Genomic DNA, 13,062 nt, shown 5'->3' with positions numbered 1-13,062 from the left:
TTGATCTCCGTCACTAACCATCTGCTGCTGTTCTGGAACTGTAACATATCCTGTCTTCCCTGCCCTGATACAATGGAAGTTGTTATGCTATACTTTTTCCATGCACATTCCAATGCTTGTAATGGGCACCACATTGCAATATGTTTGCATTCCTATTAAAGCCCACAAATGCCCAGGTAGGTCATCCATGGCAGCAGTTTTCATTATACCAGAGAAGGAAAGGTGGTGGCACATTGTAGTTCTGGACCAGCAATAGATGCTTAGGATTTAGACCTTTCAGTGACCAAAATAAAATAATCAATTGGAATCAAGGGGGCTGCTTGGCCTAACTAAAGGATAGTAAAACACTGGATTTCATGGTCTATTTAACATCATTAGGCTTAGTGCCTAAAAAGTTAAACATTGGGAATTAGTTTTTTTAAATAGAACACCTATGCATGTATACGTATGTACACTAATATATATATATATATATATATATATATATATATATATATATATATATATATATATATATGGTTGTATATGGTTGCCTTGAGAAAGGTCCCGATGGGGACCGAAACGTAACGTTGGCTGTTCATGCGTTTTTAATACACAATTGATTGTTTTTGGAACATAACTCGGTGTTGCTGGTCTTTTTTGGATAGATATATATATATATATATATATATATTATACATACATACATACATATACACACATACATACATACATATATACACACACACACATATATTATATAAAAATGAGAATAGAAAAGGACAGACAAACAATGCTTTTAATAGCAATTATATAAACAAAAAATGAGTATGTGAGCGTATCCCTGAATATGTGAAACTGTGTAGCCTACAGCTTTGTGTGTCACATTGTCCATATCCATTTTAGGGTAAGAATATGAAACAGTAGGGACGGACATTGAATTGAGTATGTAAGTACACATGTTCTATTGATTGATGTGTTCACTCCTTCAAGACTGTTCTGGAATCAGACACTGGACTAGTAGATGTAGGTTTCAGTCTTACCACATGCCCTAAACCTCTTTCCCTGGAGCAAGCAGGTGGTGTGATTTGCCAAGAGTCGTACACTTACACAATGTAATCAGGATTTTATGTTGTGTGTGGACATCACCACTATAACACCAAATAAAATATGTAAAGTAAGCAACAATCTACTTGCATTTATATAGTAAAAAAACTTACATTCAGAATCAAAAGCCGCTTATCCCTAGGATCGTGTTCCATTAGCTGGTCTGTCCGATCATACCGTCGGATGTCAAGTTCCATCTGTATCTCCTCCAAGTGCATCAGCAAATGAAATTTCTTGCTGTAGTTGCTGAAGGCCAAAGAACTGGCCAAGAGGTCCCTAAGGGATAAGAGAAAGTGTGGAAGCAGAACAGAGTAAGTTTTTGCTTAATAATAAAAAACCATGATTCTAAGCCACTTTCCAATATCAATTCATTAAACATTTTAGTGCTTTATAAGTTATTTGTTAAATGTAATTGCTATTGAAAGCAGCATTTGCTGAACACCTTGTTGTTACTTTTTAAACAATGTTGCAAAGGTCAGTCTCCTCCAGCAATACAGGTCTGTCAGTCTGCTGCCTTGTGTTACATTGAGTCACCAGGGCAGAGAATAGACAAAATGCTTTTAATTGCAATTATATAAACAAATAACCATTGCAAATTTGTAAGGAATGTATATTGCAAGTTGCTTAGAATTTTTTCTTCTTTTATTAGGCAAAAAATTATATTCTGTGTCGACTTGTCCTCCATCTTCTCTCATGCTTATGGAAAGCAAATTAAAAATCGAAATCTTAGATTCTAGTAGCCGCTACTAAATGACTCTTAAATACTTAGTCCATATGGTATTTATAAAAATATTTAATTAATCTAAAACATAGATTTATAAGGTGATTAAATGTTCTGATCATTTCATAAGGCTACTAAAACTAAATTGGGCTTCTGGAAAATAATTGGTCATTTACGGGAATAGTTGGTGCAAAGTAAAATTTTTGTTTAACAGACTGTAGAAAATATTGTTCTTGGATTTAAAAAAAAAAAATTCAAAGATTTTGCAACTATAGTATCATTTATTACCTAAAATTTGTATATATTTTATCTTTGTGTTTATCAAGGCATTAATGTATAAGAACAATGCAGGCAATGTTGCCGACAATATAAAGAAACTTATGTAATAAAGGGTGCATAGCTACAGGTCAACATTAGTAAGTAGCATTTACTGGTTATGTGATTGTTTGTTATGGCTTAATATACCTTGGTAAATGTCGCACCTTAATACATTACATGCGACAACTAAATGGTAAATTAGAGAGCCATTTGATGCAATTATAGCATAAATTCTGCTTCCAGCTAATAACCCTTACTATCAAAATATATTCTAGTATTACTCTTTATTTCCCCCCCAAAATGTAAATTATTTTCCAATTAACTATCATTTCAAACACCATTAATTTAAAAAGGTATTAGAGAGAAGCAAATCAAAATGCTTAAATGAATGATCATTTTGAATGAGTGGGTCAAGCCAAAAAGGACTTTAAGCTCTGACTAGGTATTCTAATGTACAAGTCTGTCCATAAGAAATAAATTTAACTGACCTGTGATCATTGCCAACGGATGAGGAACTTGTGGTGCTTCCAGAATTAGCAAATAGGCCATTTATGATGTCACTTCTTAGATTGTGAGGAGGAGTGAAGTCACCTAGTGGAATCTCCCTTTCTAATTCATAGTTCAATGAACTGGAAAAATAATAATTAGTTTCAGTAATACAGTGGAAATGTCATTTAACAACTTCCTAAAGTTATGGTCATGATATTGAATAGTGCCCTTTTTACTAAGTGATGTAAAGAATACATTTTAGGTAATTGGCATAGCACTTTGTGGCAGACATGCAAGTATATTCGTCCTACATCAAACATAAAGAGGTTCCACGAGTGACACAGGAAAGATAAAACACACAAACTGCCCATTGTGGCCAAGTATCTGCTGAAAGAAAAAATAAGCACTTAAAGAACTAAACCCTAAAATCATATGGGTAGACATGAAGTTATATATTGAACCAGATTAAAGGCACCAGATTAAAGTTTCACAATCTCTATAAAAGTAATGATTCAGACAAGTTGTGCAATGGGGGTCACCATCTTGGATTTTGCTTTTGGAGTGTCAGTATGCTCTGGGCCAGTATAGTGCCTTTTATATTCTACATATGCAGTATATTGAGAGTTGGTCCTGAAGCGCAGGTAACTGTCAGCAGCACCAAGTATGTGCAGTGAATCAGGAGTGTAAGAAAAAATACAGGGGAGCACTCACCAGGATAGCGACCAGTGTATATTACAACCGTGCTATCACGCCACCTTACAACCCCGATCCAGGCAAAATCATTCAACAAAAATAGAAGTAGGAGCGGAGCACCAGGTTGTTTCTCAATTAAAAATCTTCTTTATTGAAATCTTTAAGATCATAGCTGAGAGCATAACTTAACGCGTTTCGTGGCCATATGCCACTTCCTCAGTGAATCAGGAGAAAAGAAGATGGGGAGGAACTGGGGGCCTTTTCAGAGACACAGATCTTTACTGCTAAAAGGCTGTGGTTGCATTGGGCTGGTACACAAATCAAACATGTGCAGCATTTCTAGCCTACTTCCTTGTTAAGCTTTGGTTCCCCTTTAATAATGTGTGTTAGCAGAGTGATTGTGCAACAATGCAGAGGTACAGAAGTGAAAAGAACTCCATATTGAGTTAGGCTGCATTGACATCCCAAGCCAGCGTCCTTTATTGTAGGGGTCTTTAGTCTTCCTACAGGCCTCTCACACTGCACACCTATGCTCTGTCACTGGGATAACCAGAAGGCATTTATATAGGCATTTTTGTTCCAGAAACAAGAGAGAAATTTCATATCGCTACTAGAATTTTCCAAACTGTAATTATGAGTCTCACAGTTTGGGGTACACAGCTTCATTGGGATAACAATAGACTGTATACATCGGGTAACTGCTGAAACTGAAACTGCTGATGACGGTTGCTGGTCCTAAAGGCTTAATAACTTGCAATTCCCTGACCAAAAAGGTTTCATCTAGTTCTTTATAAATGCTTTGGTAATATTGGAGCCCTGCCATGCAGTACCATGGCTACAAGATCCAATATTGATCCTTATAGGCCGTCAAGCCAGAAGACACATGCTCTAGTTTTTAACACAGAATTACTGCATCCTTTCTAATTGTAGAAAAAACAATTCATTGTTAATAGAAGCAGTGGGAGGGCCTCATGAATACAGTTTCTGGTGATATTTGTGTTGAACAGTTGTTTTCTGTACCAGAGATTCTTGTTGCTATAGCAGATAAACTAGCAGAAAATTATTTTAACTTTTTATACATTAAAGTGACAGTTACACTAAAAATTACATTGAATGTACATAAGAAGTTTACTATAGGTCATGTTGATAGGTCTTTGGCTTATAGGGTGGCTCTTCCTAAACCTGATGTTCCTTCTCAACCTGTCAGTTATAGCTTCTAATGCAAACAGACACCTACTGCACGAATATAGCAGCCCCCTCCCAAAGGAATATAGGGGATCAGATAGGCAATATAACAGCACCAGGCAAATATTTTAAGGGCAAAATTATAAAAACCATGCAAAGATGATGTTATGATAAATGTAAAATAAGTTAATTTCTGGTGTCCTTATCTCTTTAAGGAAGCTCTTTCCAAATGTTACGCTACAAAAGAACCATAAACCAAAAAATGTCTGGGCGACCTTCCCAAGATTAGAGACTTGAAACTTGTAGAATTGAAAATTCTCAGCCACATAGGTCATTAGTCTGTGTATGGGCTCAAACAGAGCAATTATGTTATCAGACAGATAGGAAATTCACAAGTGAATTATCACAACTGTCAATGTATGAGTTGCATACTCTTCCTGGACTCTTATGATAATCTGAGCTAACTACTGGATCTTTGCATTTTTGGACCAATGTGGTCACAGATAGAACTGTTTGACAAAGTGAACAGTCTAATCTTCCCACGTTTGGTCAGCATAAATATTCATGCATTCACACAGTCATATCATACTGGTAAATGTAAGTGGATTTGCAGGCAGCTTGCTGAATCAGATCTTACTTTGGCTTTATACTTCATTTTACATATGACATTTAACAAAACAGCAGTTAAATTACAGCCAGTAAACCTGCTTTTCATGGGAATCAAAATCATTTGCATCTAGTTTTCGTGCTGCAGGAATTTGTGGATCACAGCGATTGGCCATTGTGTTGTGTACAGAATGCCTTAAAGAAGGGATTACACCAAATTATTCATTCGCAGCATTTCATCAAGTGCGGAAGCGTATAATAAAAGAAGGTGGTGTGATGCAATGTATCAAATTCTTACCTTTCTGGAGGAAAACCATCATCTTCAATCCTTTTGATTGGTTTGCGGAAATTTCTTTGAAATGGGATATACTTCGATGTTGGACCCAGCCGCTCAGCTAATTTACTGTTGGAAACAGCGGACAAAAACCTTCCAATATGAAAGCTTGGACTGTTACTGTCTCTTCTAAACTCAAACACAAGTGTAATGGGAAAATACCCATAGTGAGCTGTGCAGCTGTAAACTTTAATTTCATATTCATCGCCTGCAAATATAAATAACTTTAGTTAGAGATTTCATGAGGTGTTTAAAGGAAAAGGAAATAAAACTTACTTTTTACGTTTTTCTAACAGAAAGGCCATAAACACTGGAATGATGCTCTGAGCCCTACTGTGAAAACAAACACCACATTTATGTCCATCTGTTGTGTGCACATGAGCTTCTGCGTCAGATTTCCTTCTCTCAGGAACGGCAAGAGCCCGCACAACTTCCACCTCTCTCCCCCCCTCCCTTCATCCTCCTTCTAGCTTGCACTTGTGACTAATCTATTGGCAATAAAATGCCTCAGAAGTTTTCCTCCCCCTTCAATCACTATGCACTTTAAAAGGATTTATATATTTAAATGAAGGCATCCTGCAGCATCATAACAGTGGACTTATTTCTCACCTGGAGCCAGCTTTATGGGTTTACTCAGGGACACCTTGTATTCGTCTTCAAATGAGAAGATACGCATTTTACGCAACACTTTGTACTGTGTAAAGATCACTGATTCACTTGATTTATTTTGAATAATTATGGGGAATATCTTCTCTTCCTCCAGTGGCAAATGGAAACGTATCCTGCCATCACTTAGGTCGTACTCAGATGAAATGGAAATTCCATTTTTGTCACTGATGAATTCAGTTCTGTAAACATATTAGCCGTTATTTCAGTGCAACCAAGAAGTAACATTTTCTGGACTCCCTTTATAACTTACCGACGTTTCATCCACTCTGTAAATCTCTGTGCTTGAGTTCCGGTAGAACTCCCATCTGCTGATGCTTTGGCATGCTGTGCTTGGTCCTTCCTTATGGCTAAGTACTGATCAGGAAGTGACACTGTTTTACTTAAAAACTGTAACAAAGAAACATATTTTATTTGTTGTACTTATGTAGTACCCTAAGGGTCCCTTAGGTTGACAAATAGGTTGAGTTTTCCTTGTTCACCAATACTGATAAAGCTATATTGAACAAAAATAATACATTGACCTCCACAAGTTAATGGGGCCTATGGAAAATGCTGCAAGGTAGGTAAGAAATTACTTCATATTCAGCTGTATGGCTGTAAGAAAACTAAATAATTCAGAATCAGAGCAGCAGAATGGGGGTGTAAAAGGTTTTAATGAAAGCGCATTGTCTAGTTAATCTCACATTTCCCAGAAACAGCAAAAATCTCTAGGGGATTTCCTATGAATGTATAGAGTGGCACTTATGTCTGAAAATAAATGTAATATTCTGTAGTTGACATTTTTCATCAGTGCAGATTATTAAAAATACCTCAGGCAAAACAGCAAAGCAACTATGCACAAGGGGCAACGAAGCATAGTGTTTTGTTGCCATGTCTTTCTATGGTTCTGGATAGTCTCAAAACAATTCTGTTCTGAGTGGCCAAAATCCTATCCCTACACATGCTGTACGATTTAGAGTACCCTTTTCCATTCGCTTTTTATATTGCTCTGAAAAAAACCCAAAAAACAAGGTTCGTTCCCAAATCATACCATCGTATCTTTAAAGCAAGGTTACTATTTACAATAATACATAGGATGGAATAGTTGTAAACCTTTTTAAGTTGGATCCTATCTTGAGTCATTTTAGCTTTTCCTGCTGCTCGAAGTCCAAAGATTACTTGGGAAAAAGGTACTTTTTGGTCATCATGCCTGGTAGAAGGGGTAAAAGGTATACAAAATTATTAAAATTATTAAAATTAACTTAAGCTAATGACACTAATACTTTGTACCTGTATCTGAGTAAGGACCTACTAAAATCGGCAGCAGTAAGCGCTAACCACAAGTGCTAGCTGAGGTTGCCCACCACAAGCAGTAAATTGCATGTATTTATAAACTATAAACTCACATCTATACATGCTTCACTATAATTGAGCCAAAATACCAGTTGTTTTTACTTTTCTAAATAAAGTTGCAGAGGAGCCATAAAATAAACACCTGTTTTGATATGTTATCTTCCAGGTCTCTTTTGTGTGTTGCTTCTACATGTGCCAATAAGCAACCTTACATGAATGCTGCTTCTGTTCTGCAGCAGCCAACACGAATGCAACGTGTGGACAGCTTACGAGCGCTGATGCAATACTGAGGAAAACCTGAAATTCTCCTGCATTTTTAGCAATTACCAGGAATCCTCTGCAGGAGAGGTTTCTCACTAGCCAATAAATTGCCCAATCTGCACCGGGGTATCAGTTAAGCTATTACAATCACTAGGGGTGCCCAGTATTTAATCAGTTCCCCTTACCACTTAATAACCTTTTGCTGTCTAGTGAAGCAGATATTTAAGTACAACTGCTGGAGTGCTGCATGTGCAACAATACAGTTTCATCATTTTTTATAATTTTACTACAGAAAAAATATCAAAACAAAAAATACAGCGTGAGAATATAGGCTTTGGCTTTGCATAACCTTTAAACATAACTCTCTGCATTCAGTGCCTTAACTGTTTACATTTACACCAGGGACACTAATAAGAAAGCACTGTGGGGCAGAAATCTGGTTAGACCCACATGGTGTCCCTTCTAACATTTCTTCATTCATTAAGCATCTCTGAAGCAAATAAGGTACAGCTGCTAGTGGCCTGCAGCGTTCTCCACAAGTCATTTGCTATTTAATAGGAACTGTAAGCAGTTATGGATAGAGTTCAGTTAATAAGAAATATTAAAGTTAAACCCATCTTTGTAATTGAGAAGAAGCTTAGCGTTTAAAAAAAAAAAAAAAAAAAAAAAAAATTTTTATATTACCTGGTAATCTGTAATTTAGAAATCCCCTGCTAAATACAAACACTATTTATTACTCCTAGGTGTGTATTCGTTTGCCCTGGTATGCCAATTGTTTTCTCCAGCTTGTTTAGCTAAACATTATCATATAATGAAAATCTAATATTACCAACTTATACTCAATTATTCAAAATATTGCCATTTTTTCTAAAAAAGAACACATGAACCTGGTGTTGTAGAACTTGGGAATTCCATTCCATGAGCAGTCTTTCCTTGCAGAATAATACATTGTAACCTGTTCCAGAGCCAACTGATCAAATGAGCGTAATGCAGGTTGGTAAACTAGACTCCTTTAACTTTTTCCAAACTGGCTCCCAAGATGCTTTGGGGTTTAACTCATTAAGTCTGGTGATTTTATTGAATTAATGTTTAAAGCAGAATTTTATTCAGACAAATTTTTGTGAATAAAATACATATTCAGTAGGCAAAGCCACTGAATATACATTGCACTGTAGCTACTATAGGTATGCTTAGGGAATATAATATTGTACTACATAAAAAAAAAAAAAAAAAACACTTTGCAGGGTAGGGCTGATTAAAATATATCCCATGCAGATCTATTCATTAGTATGTACATTTAAGGAAGTTATCTGTTCAGTTTATTGTAAATATGAAATCTGTGAAATGTTTCTTAACAATTTACTTAACAATCTCTTTGTTGTGTAAGAATGTCCAAGAAAAGCTATGCAAATCAGGTCGTTATGAAGATTTATAAGTAAAGGTTCTCCACGCCCAGGGCTGCAGAGAGTCTAGCATAGCACCACACTATACTTTGCATTTTAAATGCATTTATATTAAAGAGGATTGTTAAAAAGTGCAGTAAAAAAGTCACTTTCCAAAACAGGTTTTATTTTAAAGAAAAAGTAACACGGCTTTTAGAATAAGCTTGTTTAGGCAGGGCCTTCTTTAGGCTGATGCCACACCAGGCGTAGGGCTGATTTTTTCGGCAAGCGGAAAAACGCTTGCCGAAAATTCAGCCCTACGCCTGCTACTTGTCCCTGCACCCGAATGAATGGAATACGCTCGGGTGCAGGCACATGTAGCCGATATACGCACGAAAACGCGAGAGAATGCAAAGTCTCGCGTTTTCGTGCGTATATCGGCTACATGTGCCTGCACCCGAGCGTATCCCATTCATTCGGGTGCAGGCACAAGTAGCAGGCGTAGGGCTGAATTTTCGGCAAGCGTTTTTCCGCTTGCCGAAAAAATCAGCCCTACGCCTGGTGTGGCATCAGCCTTACCTTTTGTATCAATTATTAGTTGCTTTTGTATGTAAATCTGTATATTCAATGTACAAGTATGGGATCCCCTATCCAGAAACCCGTTATCCAGAAAGTTCCAAATTACGGAAAGGCCATCTCCCATAGACTCCATTATAAGCAAACAATTTTTAATTTTAAAACTGATTTCCTTTTTCCCTGTAATAATAAAACAGTACCTTGTACTTGATCCCAACTAATATATAATTAATCCTTATTGAAGTCAAAACAATTCTATTGGGTTTATTCAATATTTAAATGATTTTTAGCAGACTTAAGTTATGGAGATCCAAATTACAGGAAAATCCCAGGTCCCGAGCATTCTGGATAACAGGTGCCATCTTTGTATATATAATAATTATCTAATAATAATAAAAGCCAGTTCTCTCTATGCGGCTTCTCAGCTGGACTATATATTTTAGCATATGATTTTTTTATTTTATCTGCCAAAATTGCTGTCTGTGTAATTGAACAAAAATGAATAAAAAGGGAAAAAAGCTTTAATAAATAAAGCAAGTAGAGAATTATCTGATTAGTGATGAGGGAAAAAATTCAAAGATTCGCAAAACGTCATCAAAAAAATAGTTGCGCACGTAAAAAAAATGGTCTTTTTTTGTGCCACGACAATTTCTTGTCGCACGCCAAATTTTTCTGCAGCAAAATTTTGCGACCGTTTTGTGGAAAAATCTGCCAATGGCGAAAAAATTAGCTCATTACTAGCTGAGATCAATGCAACTGTATTATACACATGTTTCAGTGATGATTGGTATTGTATTGAGCCCACAGGTATAGTAAAAGTTGGGATCATTGGCACTGTATTGTGAGGTTTGGGATCAATGGCATTGTATTGTGCCCACAGATATAGTAAGGGCTGGGATTGTACTGTACTCATATACAGAATGCTTTAGGATTGTCGCTACAGCATTGTGACAATATGTACTGGTATCAAATACATATACAGGTATAGGACCCATTATCCAGAATGCTCGGGACCAAGGGTATTCCGGATAAGGGGTCTTTAATTTGGATCTTCATACCTTAAGTCTATTAAAAAATCAATTTAAACATTAACTAAACTCAATAAGATTATTTTATATCCAGTAAGGATTAATTATATCTTAGTTTGGATCAAATACAAAGCACTGTTTTATTTTTACAGAGAAAAAGGAAATCAATTTTTAAAATCTGAATTATTTGATTAAAATGGAGTCTATGGGAGACAGGCTTTCCGTAATTCAGAGCTTTCTGGATATCGGGTTTTCGGATAAGGGATCCCATACCTGTATATGTATTGTCACAAAAATTGCTGAATATTGCTGAATGCACTGAGAATATCCTACCTGAGAAGGTATTCTTTATAGATGGATTTCAGTTCTTCTTTGTCTTGAATATGTTGCTTTTCTGTTTCAATCAAATATTGCAAAAATTTAGCCCCAGCTGCCTTTAGTTCACTTATTCTGTATTTAGGCATTTCCTTCTGGAGCCTAGGCTCTCTTTTGCATGGAAAGGTGGAAAGGATGGCTATCTGTCCTCTGAAATGAGTCTCCTTTTATACATGTAGGGCTGAATACATATACTAAGTGAGTCATTATAGAAGAAAAATGAAAAAGTTCAAAAGGATCCACCCATAAAGAAGAAATGAAACAAGAATATTACAAAGTTGCTGTGTCATCACAGTAATTGATAGTTGTCACTAGAGTTCATGTCTGCTGCTTTAACTTTGCTTTTATGTTGTTGGTTATAATAAACTTTTGCATTTGATTTTAACTCCATATTGGAGACAAAACAATCCTATTGCATTTATTTAACGTTTAACTGATTTTTGGCAGGCCTGTGGAATGGTGATCCAAATTACAGAAATATCCCTTATCCAGAAAACCTCAGGTCCCAAGCACTCTGGATAACAGATCCTATACAATACCTCTACAATACAAGACATTGGTATTTGGTATAAAATTATTCAATTTACTAGTTTAACTAGTGTTATTAAAACAACTTGGTTTGTGAATTAAGCTTAAAGCTTCCCTTTGTTGAGAGGTTTTCCAAGAAAATGTAATAAATCTGCCCTTTATTGTTGACAATTTTTTTCCTCCCAAAAACAAGCATAAGTTACTGGTAATTTATGAGTTATTACAAAACAAAGCAGAGAGAATTACAGAACAGTATTTAACTGATATAATTTAACTGACTGATGTAATGTTTTATTTAGAAATATAACTGGCTGTTCGATCTTATAGATCAGCAGCAGAGTATATTGTACACTTTTTTTTTCTGGCACAGATTTTATTGCCTAATTATTCCTGCTCTAAACGAATCAGGAGAAATGAAACTAGCCATGTTTATCCTACCTATAAAAACACACTGTTTTACAAGAGTAACGTGGAGCACAGTATTTCTGAATGTAGTATATTTCTAGTTGTAAAACAGTGATAAAAAGCTAAATGAAACTGTGCAATATACTGTTCCACTGATGACTTTTATTATTCTTCATTTATATATGGCTGACATTTAAAACAGGCTACAGCAATTGTTGTTTCAGGTAGAGCAAAATGGTAAAGGTTAATGTATTAAAGGGGAAGTTTACTTGCACAAAACATATGAGGTCTCATTTACAAGTGCAAAAATGCTGCAATTGGACTTTTTTGCAGTTTGCACTCACTCCATGATTTATTGTACAAATAGCCTCTGTGGTCTGTTCACAAAAGCAGCACTGATTGCACTAGTTAGTGCAATGTATTAGTGAGGGGCAGACAGCGCGCCACATGAAAATAATCTCTGCACTTATTTTTGATCCAGCGCTCAGTGTAGGGAGCAGCAACCCCAGGCTCTGTAAGTGATCGCAAAGGGCACACTCTTGCACCCCTTAGCGCTCTTAAACTTGCCCCTCAGGGTTCATAAATGACCCCTAATGTTTTTAAATAGTATACCACAAATATTTTCTTTTTAATAGCTATTTTTTTTACTGCTATTCCCTTCTCCTCCTCTCATGTTTCTTAGTGGCTGCTCAGTCAGCCAGCTTGCTAACTTACTGATATGTTAGTTGATGTGACAAATAAGAGAAAAGAAACACATTGACTAGAGTAGAAAGTAGACAGAATAGAAAGACATAATTGCCCATATTAAGGATATGCACTTTCCAAATATACTGTATATGGTTTTCTAGGTGGTCAACTTACTTGTTATGGCTTACCACACATATAATGCAGGCACTATGCCAGTTTAGCAGCAGCCAAAGTGTCAGCCATGAACATTTGTATTCACTATTTTCTAGAGATGCACTGAATCCACAATTTTAGGATCCAGCTGAACCCTGAATTCTGTACTTATTTCCTGCCCTTCCTACATGAGTTTGAGATTTGCCACCAATACTGAATTCCTACGCACGTTCT

At 36.2% G+C, this 13,062-nt stretch overlaps 1 protein-coding gene across 2 annotated transcripts in view; it reads right to left on the bottom strand.

Moving 5' to 3' along the window:
• The window catches only part of mov10 (Mov10 RISC complex RNA helicase), a 34,507-nt gene extending 25,804 nt beyond the window's left edge, over nucleotides 1–8,703 (bottom strand). Inside the window, exons 1-7 of one of the 2 annotated variants that reach the window (XM_002932117.5) lie at nucleotides 8,582–8,703; nucleotides 7,194–7,290; nucleotides 6,352–6,488; nucleotides 6,042–6,280; nucleotides 5,397–5,640; nucleotides 2,614–2,754; nucleotides 1,200–1,362 (exon numbers count right to left, since the gene is read on the bottom strand). In XM_002932117.5, the coding sequence (XP_002932163.1) occupies nucleotides 1,200–1,362; nucleotides 2,614–2,754; nucleotides 5,397–5,640; nucleotides 6,042–6,280; nucleotides 6,352–6,488; nucleotides 7,194–7,290; nucleotides 8,582–8,643 (1,083 nt within the window). In that variant the 5' untranslated portion in view covers nucleotides 8,644–8,703. Of the gene's footprint in view, nucleotides 1–1,199; nucleotides 1,363–2,613; nucleotides 2,755–5,396; nucleotides 5,641–6,041; nucleotides 6,281–6,351; nucleotides 6,489–7,193; nucleotides 7,291–7,575; nucleotides 7,663–8,581 lie in introns of those variants that run through there. The other variant, XM_031896810.1, reaches the window with a different exon arrangement.
• Nucleotides 8,704–13,062: the final 4,359 nt, after the last annotated feature.

Source organism: Xenopus tropicalis, chromosome 2 (genome assembly GCF_000004195.4).
Source record: "Xenopus tropicalis strain Nigerian chromosome 2, UCB_Xtro_10.0, whole genome shotgun sequence".
Lineage (NCBI taxonomy): Eukaryota > Metazoa > Chordata > Amphibia > Anura > Pipidae > Xenopus > Xenopus tropicalis.
Note: the sequence above shows the minus strand (reverse complement) of the source record. Positions and strands in the feature narration are given on the sequence as shown.